The sequence below is a fragment of the Diorhabda carinulata genome, chromosome 11, assembly GCF_026250575.1.
Source record: "Diorhabda carinulata isolate Delta chromosome 11, icDioCari1.1, whole genome shotgun sequence".
NCBI classification, from domain to species: Eukaryota; Metazoa; Arthropoda; class Insecta; order Coleoptera; family Chrysomelidae; genus Diorhabda; species Diorhabda carinulata.
In genome coordinates, this window is record NC_079470.1 from 2,972,706 (window position 1) to 2,992,640 (window position 19,935).

A 19,935-nucleotide genomic window follows, 5' to 3' on the forward strand; every position below is an offset into this window, starting at 1 on the left:
ATCACATAAAGATATAAAATGGACGTGATAAAGATGATTGTGACTGTGATCTTTTTAGAATCATTACATAGTAGTTTCTTCTTTGCTTAAACGATTTTTAAATCCACTCGTAATTTCTTTGAATGTATTTTTTGTTATTTCTTCAATTAGATTCAGTAAGAAGTCCACACAAATATAGGTGTAAGGAATATTGTTTTAAAACCACGTAAACAAGTACTTCAAATTTGAATTTTTAAATATCACAAGCATTTAAGATTTTGAAAACCACAGTCCAAGGCGTTAGTAAATGGAGAAAAAAACTGGTAATTATGATAATGGGAGATTTTTAACTTCAAGATTCCACTACAAACTTCTTAAAAAGCCTTTTGGTCGGTTTAATACTAACCTCAACATATGCTGTTCGATTAGGTGCTGGTTGGAAGAAAGCCGCCATTGATTTATGTGAGGCTAATAGAAAAAGGGCATTCAAACATCGAATTCCATGTACAGCTTCTATATCTCCTGGTGGTCTTGTTAAAGTTATACTAGATAAGAAATTATTCTTCAAAGAGAAAGCCATGATCCATTTATCTGAGAACATTAATGATTAGTTTATTTCCCAATAAATGAACTTGTTTTTCAAATAATGTTTGTTTGATTCGAATTTGGTATCAAAAACATGCTAAAAAATATTGAAGGGGCATTTTTATGAATAATAATGATTGACAACACAGATCTAAACAAATAATTCTATTCGGGATACAAATGATGTGACCAAATCTGACCAAACAAAACATATCTAATCACAATTATATTGTGAACCATAAAATCCCTAAATAGTTGTCGTTTTCACGGCCTTATTGAACAGTACATAAAATTCTCATAATAGTTTGAACTAGGCACAAATAAATAATTAATTGTCAAATAGAATACCCAGTAACTGAGTGAGGGGTCATATATTATCCAAGTACCCTGTATATTTACTTCGTTTAAATGAATACGATTTGTTTATTTTTCTTGTGAAAGATGTAATAAAAAATAATTTGTAAAGGGATTTCTTATCGCTGTTTCTTACTATCAATGATAGTCTCAAAAATTTTGTAGAATAATCTTAGAATAACCAAATATGGTGCGAGGATGTTCCCAGAAGTACCTGACCTGACCTTTAGATGGCGTTAGTACTTGTATTAGAAAGTACATAATCTATACGGCATATATTTCAAATTTGAAGACGTTACATTACTCAATATTTGTTTGGCAGCCATTAATAATGAACATTTTCAGAGAATTTGTGAACATGGAAAAAATTAGTCATCGTTATGTGATGCAATACTTTTATTGGAAAGTGAGCTAAACCAATATAAAAGCTGAACTAGATTCTACTCTGGGTGAGACTTTCAACGGCGAGTATCATGTAAACTTATTGCAACGTTTGAGCGAAACAATCAAACAAAACGTCCGCATTTGGCTAAGATGAAAGTGATGTTCCATGAAGACGACGCACCAGCTCACACATCCGTTATTGCAATGGCCAAAATTATAGAAATAAAGTTTAAATTGCTACCAGACTTGAGAAAATGACTCGGTGTCAAATATTTTCCAACAATGAGTCGGCAGTTAATGGCTACTTTGAGAAGCTTATCGATTCTTATTATAAAAAGGCTGTCGAACTCATTAAATATTACTGTGAGAAGTATATGGAGCTAAAAGGAGATTAAGTTGAAAAAAATAAATTTTTTTCCAAAATTTTCTTATTTCCTTTGTTGGGCCAGGTACTTATAGAACCGTCTTCGTGACGCCGTTTTGTTTAGAGCGGTTTCAGCTTTAGCTCTCTTTTATTCCAATCCGGGGATTCCCCGAAATTGTGCGCAGCGCTACGTTTCCAAATATGTACATAACATATCCGAAACAATGTAGTTGTGTCTCTTGTTTGGTGCGATGCTGTACGGACGCATTTTTATAATTTGAAATATTCGTTGACATTTATTAATACTATAACGATTAATGCAGTATAATATAATGAGAAAGTAACCTGAAAAAGCATTTTACCGGAAACTATAATGCAAGTGATTAGAATACTAGAATCTGGTGAACGGCAATCTCAGATTAATGCTGCAATGAATAGGGCAACTTCAATAATAAAGAAAAGATACTGTCATCTCTGATGGCAATTATTTCAAGCTCTGCAGCTTGAATTATCTATTCTAGAAATAATATGGAGGAAATGGAGAAACGACTGTCTAAATGGATTGCCGACAAAATTGGACGCAATATGCCATTGAGTCAATCCATTATCATGGAAAAAAGAATTTTTAATCACATTCAGGCTGAGGTAAGTGACTTAGGTGCAATTTTCATTACTAGTCGAGAATTGTTTAATAGATTTAAATATCGAAATAATTGTCACAATATGAAGATTATAGAAGAAACAGTGTTCATAAAAAAGCAACGGCTGAAATCTTAACGATATTAAAAACAATAATTGAACAAGGAAACTATCCTCCAGAATTGGTTTTTAATGCTGATGAAATAGACTAAAACGAATATTTCTATCACTTTTAGAGAGACAAGTACCACTACTAGTTTACGCAACGGCGATGAGTGGCATAACTGCAATTTGGGGATCTAATAAAAAATCATAAAAATTTTCAGAATCTGTTCACTCAACATTTCCACCCGTCTGCTGAACATTATCGTCAAATTGAAACACTTAAACAAAGAGCACTACTATTAACTTATAATGCTTCAAGCCATTCAACAAATTTACTTGCGGTGAACATTTAAGCAAAGGAGAAAAAAACAAACGGAGAAGAGAAACAATCAATAGGGAATTTAGGAAAAACTACAATATCATGAATGCTATAGAAAATATAAATCGTCTTCCTTGGAATAAGATAACAGAAAGATCTTTGGAAGAAGTATGGACGAATATTTGGTCAGATTAAAGAAGGACCGAAGATACATAAATAAAATAAGGAAATTAACGAAGCAAACCGGTTTAGATGAGGTGAATGTGGAAGACGTCGAACAAATAGTTCAAGAAAGCTAGTCTTTATAATTATGAGTTAAAGGAGTTAATTGTGCAGGAAGAAATCAAAACTATTGATAGTAGATAGATAGAAGATCCTTTGGATAGCATATAACTGAAATTGTGGACCAATTCGTTAAAAATGATCAAAATTTGATAAAAATGATGAAAATTTTGACAGAATTTCAAAAGCAAGACGGGGTCTTTTAGATGCATTATTAACTTATCAACAACTATTAACAAAACGTAACGAGATAAATGCAAACTACATTAGATGCCTTCTTGACAAAAAGGTAGAAAATTGAAAACAAAGAATAGACTGAATGATCTGACTGACTTGGAATTTTATTTGTTTCTATAAGTATATTCGTTTATATTGTTCTTATTTTCAAAAGTATTAAACTTTTCACTTTATGTTCATTAGGAAAAAATAATTTCTAGTTCTATCACCAAATCAATTTTCTATCTATCTTCCCCTAACCCCATTATTCACATGTGAATCCTTTTTTAGCGCTATTTCACCGTACGCTCTACTTTGATGGAACATATCGGTTGCGTTGAGCGGAGTTTTACTGTATTTTTATTTATTTGCCAGGAAACGAAATCTCAACATTCATAATTCACGAAAATTACCTTTTTCTCCAAAAGATAAAATATCATATAAAGTTGCTATACATTCCCATACTATGATGAATCCAAAGATAGCTCTGAAAACAACAAATTTCAAATTGTGGCATCAAAACAAATACGAAAAAGTACAAATTACGAGAATGTATTGATATCTAGTTAGCCTAGACCAGTTCCATGCATAAACAAAATATTGCGTTACCATAGTAACGAACAATAACTTATTAGAAGTGTCAGTGTAAAGTTTGACGTCAAAAAAGTGAACCAGAGTTACGCAATAAATTGAAAGAAAAAAGATGTCCACCGAAATTGTGGAAATCGAAAAATTGGAGTATCGAGCCTCCATCAAGTACCTGAATTTAAAAGGGTTAAGAGGTAAGCACATTTACGGAGATATGTTGAGTAATGAAATATTTTGACATTGAAATTTTGTTTGGTTCTATAGTAGGCTAAGAATTTTTCAATATATCCTCGTATATGGAGTATACAATGTTAAACTTACATGGTTATGTACAAAGAAGTAGGATATTTCACGACGGTTTTCTTTTGACACATACTAGGATCTACTTCGTATCGGATTTCAAATTCGGTACCATTTAATATATTCTGCACGGTTTTCTTCAAACCCAATTCTACATCTTTCGCAGTACAGCTATCAGGAACACATAAAGCCCAATTTATTGATGAAAAACGAGGTACACGATGACCAGGCTAAAATATATGTTCTATTATAGAGAATATTCTAATATATAATAATGATTATCACATTTACAAATGATACGGAAAAGCAAATTAACTCGTTGAGCTCCGGTGCGGTCCATAGGTCCGCAAATGAGCTTTCCCCGCAGCTCTAAGCAGTCCTACGAACCCCATGAGGTACTTTATTTCAAACTGCCTCCACGGCCTCCGCCACGATCGTATTTAAACGTGTGAAAGAAAATAGCTTGGAAGCAAGGCCATCAAATTTTTCAATGATATTATATAAATATTAATTTTATTATCCTTGACAAAATTTACTAATAGATCTAAAGTATGTCGATTGTCAATGTTTAAAAGGTGTTTGAGGTTCAGAGGTAGGGAGTAGTTTTGTTTAACAAGTAACTGCACCAAATTGTTTGTTTTATGAATGTGATTGCTGTATCTAGAAAAATGTGATTGTGATCAGCAAAAGAATTATTATCGCAGGTACAGGTTGATGATTGTATAATACCCAGCTTGGCAAGAGAGGCGGGATATCTCCCATGACCAGTCTTCTAAGTATAGATGCTGTGTAAAATTTCGGGGTTTTTTTATATAAAAAGATAGTTTAGGGGTGAGAGGGGGTGAGAGTATGGTAGGATGAATTTGAAAAGTCCAAGAAAGTCTTGAGTCCTTGAAATATTAACCTACACTTGGTCCATTTTGTTTTTTTTCATGATTTTCATGTTTTTCATACTTTTTAGTTCTCCTCAATATAATTAAAATAAAATTTTATTGAATTTTAATTTCCGGTACTTTTAGATTACCTGTACCTATTTTTGGTAAGTATTGTTTTTACGGGTATAAGAAATGACGATTTTAAAAAATTGTTATTACAATCACAATTGTTGGTTTTTCCGCAAAACATGGATTACTGGAGTATGGTTTTCCAAAGCAAACACTGCAAAAAGTAAGCCCTTCTTCTACTTTGGAATTTCCAATAATCTATTTTTCAATATTTCCCACTGCACCCTATAGAACCTCTTCTCTTCTTTTTACTTGGACCTTCTTTCTTCAAATGTCAATGGGTTTTTTTGGTTTTGGCGTTAACGGCGTAGTTTCTTTCTTCAGTAACTTTGCTACATTTATTTTTGAAAACCAGAAATTTCTTCATCCTTTTTTTCTTTTATGAAGAATATGGGCATTTACCATTGCTGTAACAAATAACAGCTCAATAGCAATTTTCCTATACATCTTCAACGTCCTTCTTAAAGAAGTGTTCTAAGTTGTCATTTGTTAGAGAAATCTACAGAAAATTTTCCTTTGTTCACAAACACTCCTGATCTTCTGTTAATGCTTGCTGTCTCAACAGCATGCTTTGTAGAAAGCTTATGCTGTCATTTTAATATTGTTATACCTTTTTCTTTTTCTTAGCTTGTAATTTTCCTCAATTAGTACTGTCACGCGTATTTCTGAATGTTTTAACATAAAATAAGTTAATATTACCTCACTCACAAGCATTATCTTTGAACTCATATATTTTCCAAAACACATTTTTGTACACTTTATATAAAAACAGAAATCATCGTTCAAAAGATAAAAATAACAAACAAAAATTTGTTCTTATTTTTCTATACTGCACGTAGTTTGTAGCTTTTCAAAGAAATATGATGAAAAGATCTATTTCGATTAAAAAGTACAAAAAATGATGTTTCTTGTGTGCCGTCCATAGGATCGCTCTGGGACCCGGGGAAACTTTCCCTCATGTCCAAAGAGAGCATAAGGACCGCACAGAAAAACATTGTTCTCTCGCACTTTTTGAAATAAATTTTCTCTTAATTTTTCCTTGGTTACAAACCCCATAGGAAGTTTAAAAACATAAAAATATTTTTTGGCCTAGGGGAAAGTTTATCATTTCTGGTTGGGGCTCAACGTGTTGAGCAGATTCCCTTAAAGTACTCAACACACTGCTTACTAATACTACTAGAACAGCACTAAGGTATTCGCTCGTTACCTTTCAGGGCTGATCTATTTATTCATGAGTCAATTGAGGAGCAGATTAGCCAACTGTTTAAGTATTTTCCAAAAGCACAGTAAAGATTTGTATCCATCCTTACACAAGTTTATGCGGTTATGCGATTATATCGAGAAAGCAGTTGGCTTACTGAAAAAAGACTTGAAGTCTGGAAGAATGGAAAAATGGTCTAAAAAGTTAGTATAATTGATGATGAAGACGATACTGATTCCATCAAAAAATATTTTCATATTAACCAACGTATTTTTCCCAATAGATGGGTTTGGTATCCCAGTAGCTTTTCTGCTTACTCCAAACTTGTACAATTATTGTCTGTTACAATTATTCTTCTTTGGCCAAGAAGACTCATCCAGTTGTGGATACAGATACTTCATCTTCTCTTCCTTTCAATATTCCATGTGAGTCCCACTACACAGCAAACTTTGAATACTTTTATGTCGTATTTGTTTGTTTTGTTTGAAATGAATTGACATAATATTAAGGTATCATAGTCTCCTAAAATACCACTTCTCCCGGGACACATATTTGTTGGAAACTGCTCACAAACGTTTCTCTTACAACTATTGTCTATCACGCATATTCCTAGATGTTTTAACATAAAATAAAAGCGTGTTTTGTTAGATATATGGCTTCAAGGAAAATATGTAAAATTAAAGATAGTGCATTAGCGAACAGAATAATTATATCGAGAAAGCAGTTACTGAAAAGAGACTTGAAGATGCTAAGAAAACATAATCATTCAGAGAAAGAGATACGAAAATAATGGAAAAAGTTGGTCGCATCCACCTAAAAACAATTTTATGTGAAATTTTGCTTAAAAATCATCAGATCTTATGAGGATTCAACTTGTAACTCTATTCTATCATTTTTGATACGGTTATGGTCTCGATTTGGCAACATTTTCAATTAGAATTTGAATTTTTACTTATAGTATCTTGAGGTATTTGAAGAATACCTAAATAATGACTATTGATCCCACATCTCAAGTTTATTTAGTTATATAGATGTAAAAAACGACTAAGACATAGTTTGTGCCATTGTGCGTCATATTGATAATAGCTCTAACGCATATATGAATTATTCACATGTGGCAATCTCTAAATTATTAAGACTAAAACAGCTTTCCTAATAAATATTCTAGGAGTTACTTACGTCTTCAAGTTTACTTTTGAAATGATTATGTGAGTGGATGAGTTGATACAGACCAGCCAAATAAGAGCTTTTCGGACTTTCAACTTCTATAGAAGCTAAACAATATTGACCTTGGATACCATGCTTTTGCGAAAAAGCGTCAAGGCACATATCGAAGTCTCCGAATTGATTGATGTTACCATTCAAAATACCAGATGGTAACTTAGCTGTTGAGTCGTACACTGAAAATAGAATAAAAGATATTTGTAAACTACAATTTAACCATTAACCATAACAAAACGATTGAGCTTTATTAATATATACGGGTGTTCAAAGTTTAAATTGAAATTTTGATCTTCGCAATAATTTTTTGTTTCCACAATTTCTCTTTAAAAATTGGCAATTTCACGTTTTTTGGCATGAGAAATCATAATTTGCACTCTAATTTAACATTGCTAATAGAGGGCGCTAGTTACACTTGTTTGTGTTAATTAAATCAAAGTAAACTTTTTTTGGGCTAAACTTACAACTAAAATAATAAAAAAATATTAAAAAGCGTTAAATTCTTCAAAAAAAAGTTACTCTTCTTTGATTAGTGTAACTCAATCGGTTATCGAGTTATTTGCTTCTAAAAAGTTCAATAAATTTTAATTTTTTTGCAAGATGAACAAAATGTTAACCCCGATTTTTTAAATACAATTCTTTTTACTGATGAGGCAACATTTACCAAACGAGGAATATTTAATTATAAAAATAATCATTTGTGGAAACACATTTTCAGCAAGAGTTTAAGGTTAAAATTTGGTGTGGTGTAATATGTGGGTATTTAATAGGTCCTTTTGAACTGCCAACCAATTTAAATGGACCTCTTTATTAAGATTTTCTTCAAGAACATTTACACGAATTACTAGAGGATATACCTCTCGCTTTAAGACGAAATATGTGGTTTTTGCACGACGGAGCACCACCACATTATTCTTTACGTCAATACCTAAACGAACAGTTTCCGCATAGATGGATTGGTCGTGGAAGTGAGTTTGCTTGGCCACCAAGAGGCCATGATTTAAATCCTTTAAATTTTTTAATTTGGTCGCAAATGGAGGCATTAGTTTACAATGAAAAAATTACTTCTCTTCCACGACGAAAAATAGAAGAAGCCGCAGATGTATTTAAAAATACTAGACAAGGATTATTTGATATTAAGAGATCTTAACGAAAGCGGATCATGGTGGGTATTTTGAGCATTTGCTTTGAAGTTTTTTATTTTTGCTTGCAAATTTGTTATTGTTACATATTTAAGGAATAATAAAATTTTTTTATGAAAAAATTTAAATTTATTGATCTTTTTAGAAGCAAATAACTCGATAACCGATTGAGTTACACTAATCAAAGAAGAGTAACTCTTTTTTTTATTATTTTAGTTGTAAGTTTAGCCCAAAAAAAACTAGCGCCCTCTATTAGCAAAGAGAAATTGTAAAAACATAAAAATTATTGCGAAAATCAATATTTAAATTTAAACTTTGATCACTCCGTATCTCGGAAACTAGCAATATTTGCATAAGGCATGTTGAGCAGAATCATCATATTTTGAGGTCCAGAATCTACAGTTCAGAGATTGGACATTCTTAATGAATCACCCTGTATATTCGAACGACAACGCTCTACCAAAAAGAGATCTCAATAAATGATTCATTTTGATATAGGAATAAGAGCCCCTATGTGGCCTAGTTGCTGAGATATAGAGTATTCAAAATTTTAAATCAAAATAAAAAATTTACCATAAATCAGGAACGCCGTCAAATTTTTTCTCAAATTTGGTGAGCAATATGCTTCTTACTAAAGAGGGTTAGTTGTCACCTTCATCCCCCTATTTTTTACGCCATTGGAGCAAATTTTGTTTTAAATTGCCTGATTATTTTTACTTAAAAACCAATGACCTTTTAGCATCTAAACAAAAGTCTGCAGGTAATTATATACTACACAATATTTCTAAATTATAATCTAGTAGGCACGTGTCATATTTTTGATAATTCGAGACACTTTGTTTATTTGACACGATTTTCCAAAATATGTGTTGTATACCGATGAGGCTAGATTTACTAGGGAAAGAATTTTCAACTCTAGAAATAGTCACGTTTGGGATATAGAAAATCCGCACTTTGTTCGTGAAAGGGGATTTCAGCATAAATATTCGGTTAATGTGTGGGTGGGTATGGTTGGAGATTGCTTAATCGGGCCTTACATGAATTCTTGGAGAATATACCGTTAAATATACATATATATATATATATATACGTGTGATTTTAACACGATGGGGTATCTATTCATTTTGCTGCAGCGGCAAGAAATTGAACGACGTTTTAGAGAAATATGGATTGGTTGGGGTGGACCAAATTTTGGCCTTCAAGATCACCTGACTTAAATCCTATCGATTTTTTTATATGGAGCTATATTAATTCCTTAGAGTAAGAAACAATAATCGAATCTGAACAAGATCTAATAGCTAGAATTCAAGCTGCGGCAGAAAACATTGACAAAACGGTATAATAAATGTATTGAAGTAAGCGACTAACAGTTTGAACAATTGAGATTATGAATGATTTTCATTTGTTTTGAACTAATTACGCTTAGTCATTATTAGAAATTAAATGTTTAATTAATTAATTTGTAATTTACTTACGTGCTTGCAGACTTTTGTTTAGAGGCAAATTTCTACATCACTGTTCATTTTAGTTCCAATTTAGCAATTTTAAACAAAATTAAAAAAAATAATTTGCTCCTGTGGCGTAACAAATAGAGGGATAAAAGTGATAACCAACCCTGACGGCACGCCACTGGTTAAATTTTTCCAAAGTTTGTTTACGTCAAACTATTACATTAAAAAGTATATTAGTGACCAATTTCGAAAAAAAATTTAAAGGCGTTCTTGATTTATGGCAAATTTTTGATTTTGATTTAAAATTTTGAACACCCTATATATCAGCAACTAGGCCCCGTGGAGGTTCATATTCTTATGTCAAAATTAATCATTTATTGAGATCTATCTGTGGTAGAGCGTTGTCGTTCGAATATAGAAACATCCTGTATATAACTAATGCGTCGCGATTAAATTGTCTGTCAAATTGACCGATTCGGTAACTAAAACTTACGTTTAAGTGCATGCAAAGTTAACAAGTACTCAGAATTATATTTTAGACCTCACAGTGATTTTGCTGAGATCATAAAAATTTTGTCTACGTGCTCCGCAATTTTTTCACAAGATTTGTGAATCTCAAATGCTTTCACCTTTTTATTTTGAGAGTCGGAGAAAAATAGTTTTCGTCGACTCTATAACTAAACTAATTTGAGGTTCATACCTCCTATAACTGAAGTTACTGATAGTTTTAGATACCAATTTGTATCGTGTCGTGAACTATTTGTGAAAGATTTTGTGCAAGAGACCTGTGAGAATCAAAATTAATCCATCCATTATGAATTCATGGCATACTGATAAAGTTTCAACTTACTTCAACATAATTTAGTTCTAATACGAATTCAAACACTCCATTGACAAAATTCATCTGTTAACTATAGTTTGGTTCCATTCATGATGATACCAGTTGCACAATATTGAGATAAATATCTTTTGAGGAAATTAACGTAAATGTGTCATTGAAATATGGAATTGCAAATTCAGAATACATAGCATGAAAAAACGTGATTATTTCCAATATATTCTCCCTTCTTATCTTCTAATAATTCTCATTTCCAGAAAGGCAACCAAATTTTGATTGTTGAATAAAAGGGACCCGAGTCACCGTAAACAGCCTCCATGCTTTTTTTGATTTGTGTTGGAGTGAAACTCAGTTTAAGATATTTTTCAAAACCACTTGATTGAGTAAGCGTTCGTGCTCTACTATAAAATGGATGGAAGCGGCAAGTTGAAACTTTGTGTGAACCTTGTTTAGACTTGTCACTGACACGTACATAAAGATTTTTGAAAACGCACTCTATTTAATCTACTATATGAGGCTAAGAGCTCAGGGACTGCACGTATATATATAGTTTGATAGTTTAAAATGAAGTGTATGATAAATACTTTGTATCTTAGTACTTACTTTTTAAGGCCCATATGTGAAAGTTGCGTAGCCCTTGTATGAACTGTTTACTTTGTTTCCTACACTGTGGAGAGATTTCTTCGAAATTACTCAAATCGAATGGGGGCAATCTGGAGAATAAGAAGCTTCCGAGACTGTTTGATGTAGCAAAATGTTCGGAATCTGCAACAAACAGTGAAATATGTTTATTTTGAAAAATAATTTTTTTCTTCAGCTATAACACAAAACTGGTGTGTCTTTAGTGTTAGATCAATGAGGTACATTGTATATCTTCAACTTCATTTTCTTACCTGATAAAACAATGATTGTGTTATATTGTAGTTGTTATTACACAATAAAACAGGTCTTTAATGTAATGTCAAATTTCAAGAAATGACAGCTCTATTCACTTATAATTGTAAAGATGTGAAACGTTTCACAAGATCCTACAATGAGCAACCAAAAAATTTGTTTAAAACGTTCTGAAAACAATGAAAATATCCTTTCTGTGTTATTCAATGTGTAATTGATATTTTTATTTTACCTAAATGTAAATATTGAATGACATAAAATTTGAAGTTCATTTTATTTGTTATATTATTTGGGTATTATCTTTCAAAGCCGTAGTAAAAGTATTGTGTATAACTGTATAGCATGGAATGCTAATTTCCTTCTTGACTCATGCTGCAAACTTCATACTCGTGAGAAAAGAATATAATTCCATGCTCGTTAAACAATATACTATTATTTAATATTCTTAATTATTTGTGCCTCTAGCCAGTTTACCTTTTTTATACTCATACTTCAGCTAAACAACAAAAATTTCATGTATGACAGAGATTGGTCTCCACTGAATGTAAGTGTTTACCTAAGAGTAAATCTCGAGACTAGTTTCAAGCTATTGTCCATCTGCGATCACTTTCAGTCTCGAGACCGCTTCCGGAGACTCATTGCAGTCTCGAGAACTCAAATATTTCATGTCCACCCGAGACTAAGTCTCGAGATAAAAAGTGAGATGCTCACAGTGACAAGTTCATTATAAAAAATTATTTTATTCATATAAATGCTGAGGTTAGAAGATGTACAACAATTTAGAAATTTTATCCGGATATCTTTAGTGCTATTTAAACTCCTTCTGGATTTAGTTAAGTACCGGATTGCAAAGGAAGACATGAAATTTCAAAATGCGATTCCTCCTAAAGACAGATAAAGGATCACATTTCGATTTTTGGCTTCAGATAAGCATGATAATTATTATTATTACTCCACTCTATACATACTTTGATCTCTAAACCTCTTTTCTTTTTTATTTTGATTGAAAATCACAACACTCAAGTCACCGCGATATCTGAACCTCTTCCAACATGAACAGAAGGCTGGAGACTCCAGAAGTCTCGAAAACGAGGATATTCGTGTTCACCTGTGATCGGTACGCTCTCGGGGACACTGCTCTCAGTCCTCAAGTCTCTACTAGTTTCTACTACTGTCTCTAAGCTACTTTCGAGACTGTTTTGTCCATAAGTTTATAAATGGATGCTTCTCCAGCTCATATATTAGAAAATTATTACATTTAATAATGAAGTGCGAAACTTCAAATTGCAAAAATTTCAATGGAATATAATAAAAAGTTTGTGTCGTTTTTATTGTTAGTTTCAACAGGCTGCTCCGATCCATTTTATTATAGTAGAACTCGAAAGACCACTCACACTCACACAGTTAAGTTGTATTGAAAAATTTCTGACTAGAGGAAGCCTCTTCACAGGTAACAGAGTGGAAGTAGAAATCACAGGACATATCTTGAAACAAAGAAACAACCGATGGAATGAGATATTGATACTGGATATCGTGAAACTACAAGAAGAAAGGAGAAAGATCGCAATTGCGTTAGTCGGTCGATTTGGAATAAGCTCGAAATATAATAGAAAAAACAATCAGTATCATGGAAAAAATTAATATCAAGGATCAAATGACAGACAAGAAAGAAACAATTGTAAATGATGGCTCTTAACAAGTGGCAGAGTGGAAGTGGAAATCACGAAATATATTTGAAGAAAAAAAAAACAATCGATGGAATGATATTAGAATACTGGATACCGTGAAACTACATGAATGAAAGGGTGAGACGATTTAAAAAAAGCTTGCTTGCCAAAATGGATGCAACTCTTCCAAGGTAGAGAAGCATGGAGAAAGGAAAGTGAGATATATGTTGAAATCGTACGTATGAGACTGATAAGAAAAATGATAGAACAGGAAGGCTAGACTGGTATATGTATATGTTTGTTTATGTTTCTAAATCTTCTTGATTTTAGGTCTCTTCTGTTTCAAAATTAGTTTTTTTTTATAATTTTTGAAAGATAGATAAAACTGACGTTCCGACTTTTCTTTAAGTCTTTATCAAAATACGATATTGAAACTAACAATGTGCGTATTTATATTGATCAATAGATCACCTTCATCATGAATATCAAATTATTTGTAGTTTTATGATAATTTATAAAATTGAGCTATAAATTTGACTCAAATTATTTTGGTTTTTTCAACTTTTGTAGCTTTTTCTCTTTCGTGTATTAGATTCCGTTTGAAGAATTTTTGAATCTTATAATTGAATTTCAGTTTTTTTGATATTTCATTGTTCGTTAATGCAGTTCTATTTTATTTATCATATTGATAATCTTTCTATTTTCTAAATACTGAGATGTCTGCCCTATGTAGACAGCGTCACAATCATTACAAAGTAATTTATATATAATATTACTTCTTTTGTTTTTTGGTGTTTTAGATTTTAATTTAGTGAATTGTTTGGATAACGTATTATCTCCTATATGACTTATAGTTGTTGAGAAAGTCCTTGTACATATGGTAAGGAAAAATGTTTTATGTTTTGTTTTTTAATTGATTGTATTATCGGCTTATCTTTCTTCTTGAATATGCTATTTATCATTTTTCGGATAATTATTTTCTTTCAATTTTTTTTACTTTTAGAATAGCTAAGCATCTAAATTCAGAATCTGATAGTTGGATAGATCTATCAGCCAAACTTATTATCACCGATCTTTTTTGTGACATGAATTGAATTTAAATATTTTGAGGACCAAGTTGGTTTCGTATACCATTCTGTTATTTTATTGTTAATTTTATATAATGTAACATCAAGAAAATTTATTTTATTATTTTGCTCAACCTCGGTTGTGAATTGAAGTTTTTTATGATAAGAATTGAATTTTCAATTTATGTTTTCATATCGGAAAGAGAATGGAATATTTATATCCAGTTTGCTTAGGACAATATCCTCAAGAACTTCCACTACCAATCGTGCTGTAACACTTGAAATGGAAGTTCCCATACCACAACCATCAATTTGTTTGTATATTTCATATTAAAGTACGTTGTTGTAAGTGTGAGTTCTATAGCTTTTATAAATTCGTCCTGAGGTATTTCTGTATACTCTTCAATTTTTTTATCAATATATCATCCAAGAAATAAGAAATTGAAGATATATTTATGTATGTATACATACAGTTGGAAACGAAACACATTTCTTCTCAGTGAGTACATAATAGACTACTATCGCATTTACTTGTTACACTTTCTCTGTTCTTTGTTTCTATTTGTCACAGTAAAGTGACATTAGACAAACTGTATGTATACAGTTCAATAGTACTTGCATCGTATCCACATACTACGACTACAACGTTTTTTTTTATAAAACTGAAACATTTTTTGATGTCGAAGGTTTTTTTGGCTATTATTTCCTTGGATTAAAAAGGCGGGAGCGCTAATAGTTTATAAATTTAAGAGAAAAATATACTGAAAAAAAATAATTATGGAAAAAAATGTCTTTTCAGACAACTTCCGTATGTGTCTAATTAAAATTGTGCGTACGGCCCAAATTACAAGTGAAATTTTAGCAATTATTTGTAATTATTGTACAAACCTCTTCCATTTCACCTTTATTAGTAAATATTCCAAATTATAATTATATATAATTATAATTCCAAATTATAATTGATATAATTATAATGAATTGATTTTAAGTGGCTTGTTATTAATTCATTCCCCCAATTCTAATCCATAATATTCTTGTGAAAGAGAAAGTTGTCGAAATTTTTTGTGTTATACTAAATACTGTACTCCACAATCCATATTTCATCAAAAACTAGTTCATTTCACAAATTTGATTTCATTATCAGTTCTATTCATTATTTTTTATTAGTGCATTGACTAATCTCTCTAGATTGTGTCATATCTGTCATTCTTTTCACTTTAATTTTAAAAATTCGTTGTAATTATGATAGTTATATTTAAGCAACTTTTCTAGTGTTTTCTAAAGTTAATAATAACACTAATTTACAAAATTTTTAATTCTCGAATTTGGTCACTTATGACTTTTTTTCGTCATATATTGACAGAGTATGGAAATTTAGGGGTAGACCTAAGAAATGAGGGTTAGTGTTTCTTCAAACCTCCCATGGCCTGTGAATAAAGATGCGTGATTATACAAAAAAGATTTTATTACAGAAATAAAGCTACAATGCAGCTTATTCATCTACATAATCACCTTGACGATTGAAGCATTTGTCATCTGTGATAAAGCTTTGCAATATTCCTTGTATAAAATGGAGCCGTAAATGATTGGGAGTGTGTTGTGATGGTTTATATGAGCTCCACGTCAATTTGGAAACGCCGCCTTCCAAGCCACTGTTTCAATTAAGGGAAAAGATGAAAATTACCCAGTGTTGATTGGGACTGTATGGTGGGGGTCTAAAAATGTCCCAATAAATTGCTGAATTGTTGTCGTCAATCAAAACACTTCTGGAGGCCAACATGCCTCCGTAAGTGTCAAAAAGTTTCACAAAACTCGTATGAATCTGCATTATTTGTTGTTTCATATTGCAGTAACTCCACAAACAACACCCACAAACAGTTGGATGATTTGCATTCATTGTTGTGATTTTTGTTTCGTTTCGGGCGTCTCATACAGAATCCATGTTTCATCACTTGTCACAATGGATTTCAAAGAATTGTATCGATCAGTATTGTTACGGAAAAGAAGCCCCCAGTACCAAGCATTCGGCGAATTTTTTGGTTATCAGTCATCTGAAAAAACCACGTGTGACAGAAATGTGTGGATAACAAACTCTTTCATAACATATGACAGTAGTAAGTTAAATTTAAATGACAGAGAATATGAGTCCCTTTTTGAGATCAGTGCAGATATTATGTTAAAAGCTAGTTTTTTTCAGCAATAGATAAATTTTGGATCAAATTGAAAAATAAATATCCATGTCTATACCAGAAAGCAATGAAAGTGTCAATCCCCTTCGCAACTACATATTTATGTGAATCGGGATTTTCATCTATGTCGGTAAAAAAAAATAAATGTAGAAATCGGCTTTTGTTTATTTCACCGCTCTGATTTAGCTCGTCTAATTTGGAACCAACAATTGACAAGTTGATTGAAGAAGAGTAGCAGCAATCTTCTCATTAACAATATATTCATATGCAATGAGTTTTTGATTATTTTTATAATTTCTGAATTTTTGTTCTAATTTTTTTTAAGAGTTTGTTGATGAATGATATTTTTGTTGTGTTCCTACATACATGAGTTTGTGATTTTTTTATAATTTTCTGTCATTTTTGTTAAAGTTTTATATACTTACTTATTATTTATATATGTATAATTATACAGTGCAACCTTAATATAACGTACCTCAATATAACGACTTCCTCGATTTAAGAAATTCTTCGTAATCCCCTTGAATTGTTCATAAGAGTCGATGTAAAATATACCTTTACATCACGAACATTTTTTGCGAACAACCTCTTTATAACGAATTTTCAACTATCAAGAAAAAGTATAAATACCTCTAATTAACTGATTTTGTCAACCCAAAACCTTTATATAAAGTTCCCACCAATGTATAACTCTTAATCTCATAGTATGAGATTCATGTCGCGACAGGTTTCGACACACTTTTCTTCGTAAAACCTCTTTATAACGAATTTTAGACCAACCTAACCTCAACATAACAAACCTCAGTTCAACGAATTACTTGATATAACGAATATTTACTTATTCCCTTCCGATTTTTTATATCAAGGTTGCACTGTATATCTTTATATTTCAAATATTACTGTAGGCAAATGATGATAAAAATGTTACAACTAATTTACGTAGTAGTTCCTAGTAAAAATGTTTTGTTAAGAAAATATCACTGGTCCGCAATTTTTTTTAACAAATCTACTGGTCCGCTGGCCAAAAAAGGTTGAGAAACGAGAGAGTAGAGGACAAATATCGAAACTTCCGGAAATTGCGTCGATAATTGATTAATCCAATCTACCCTAACCTACCATTCAAGTTTCACTAACCGCTGGTCAACAATATCGTCTGTGGCAACTTGTGTTCTGGATCCCCTTCATAATGAAAATCAGTTAGGCCATCTTAGACTTTTTGACACCATTCACGAACAACGCCATCACTTATAATGGTGATTCTGCCTGAAAGGATCGAATAAAAACTTTGGCATTTGGCAGGACAATAAATAGCGACAGCCATATTTAAGTGCCTGCAACTCTAATTGCCAGTGATAAAGCATTTGAGCAGAAAACATACGTAGTCTAATCACCTGTTGAATTCCTGGCCACCATACTGCGTGATGGGAGGTTTAAAAAAACAACAACCCTCGTACTATACACTAAACAAGACCTTGTTGCAATATAGAGATGGAAGTGAAAATGAAGATAGAAAAAACAATAACGATACCCATAATAACATATGAAATTAGAAAATAAAATAGAAAATGTAGAAATAAAGAGATTAAACAAATCCTTAATAAGAAAATGAAGAGAAACCAGTTAAAGAGATCCGGAATTTTCCTCCTATCTGTGAAAAGTAGAAAAGAAGAAAAAAGTTTTCTAAATTTATCGCAAAACAATTCAATGCTTCACCACCAATTTCTTAATTACTTAATATGTAATTTATTAATCTGAATTACAATTGAATTTTTTTTATTGGAATATTGATTGTAGAATACAATTTACAGTTTTATTGATTAATACAAAAAAAGATTCTCAAAATATATATTTGTATACATCATATTTGTAGACATTTAAAATATATTTAATGATGTGGTTAGATTATTATCTATGATTTATTGAAATATCGTACCACATATTCACCAAATTATAACGAGTCGGTCAAAATGTAATAGATATTTTTGAATAGTCAGTCCTTGACACCGATGTAATCGCAAAAGATCCAATTTTTTATTTATGTAATGTGTTCAATTTCATGCTAGAAAATTGTTGCAATATTTTTCTGAATTAAGTCACTTCAAAATTTTCAACTGGTTTGTGCTACTATAATTGATCCAATTATTTATATACAAGGTGTAACAGAAAATAATTTGATTGAACTTGTTACAAATTCAAGACATGGGTGATTGCCGTTTAGTACTTATTTATCGATTTCTCATTTATTTCGATATAACATCGATAAATTTTGAATGTTAAGATTACATACTTACATATCTTAAGACAACAAAACGAACAATGGAATAAGATATCAATACGCTGGAAACTACATGGAATTACGAAAGGAAACCAGGTAGATAAGAAATGCGTTGGTCAGACGATCTGAAAAAAGCTCGACCTAACCAAAAGGAACGCGACCCAAGGTCGAGAACCATTGTGACAATAAAGCGAAACCTTCTTAAAAAACGGATGTATGAGGCTGATTACAGAGTACTAATATTATGAAGCATTCGTAAACCATGGGCGTATCGCTTTTTTTAGTAGACAGTTGAAATATTTTTTCTAGTTATACCTGGAGGATTTTCGTATGAAATAAAATTTATATAAATAGAATAGAATATATTGGGTTCATCTAATTATCTGCTGAAGGTAAAAATGAGTAATTTTTCTTGTTTTATGTTTTATTTTTCCACAAGGTGTGTTAGGAAAATGTATTTTTGACACATGGGCTCAAACTTTTACTTTCATTAAACAACGTTTTGTCCAAAACTAATAAATTTAATTTAAAAATTAACCAGTATAATCTTCAATCGTATAACTTACTGCTTTTCTGCAATTTTTGAGCTTCATTTTATCTACAGCCTCCCTAACATCATTCAATTTCAAAGAATTATTTTTTTTGAACTTCTCCCTTTATCTGTTCCCATACCAGCTTAATCGAGTTTAGTTGGCAATGATATCCACAACAAGAACTAAGAATTTTACAGATTCAACGACGTCAATGATGGTGTTAGTTTTAAAAACGTTGAGACAGACAGAAGATTAGAATCGCACCATGATTTAAGGGTGATTAGGTCACTATATATGGTTCTATGAAGTACCGTGAAATCAGGATTGCTCCAAGAGAA

General features: G+C 31.5%; 1 protein-coding gene across 1 annotated transcript in view; it reads right to left on the reverse strand.

Moving 5' to 3' along the window:
* Positions 1-19,935, reverse strand: part of LOC130899405 (O-acyltransferase like protein-like) — an 88,876-nt gene that overhangs the window by 20,635 nt on the left and 48,306 nt on the right. The window contains exons 2-6 of the mRNA XM_057809329.1: positions 11,576-11,737; positions 7,500-7,720; positions 4,137-4,345; positions 3,641-3,714; positions 386-570 (exon numbers count right to left, since the gene is read on the reverse strand). Coding sequence (XP_057665312.1) covers positions 386-570; positions 3,641-3,714; positions 4,137-4,345; positions 7,500-7,720; positions 11,576-11,737 — 851 coding nt within the window. The remainder of the gene's footprint in view (positions 1-385; positions 571-3,640; positions 3,715-4,136; positions 4,346-7,499; positions 7,721-11,575; positions 11,738-19,935) is intronic.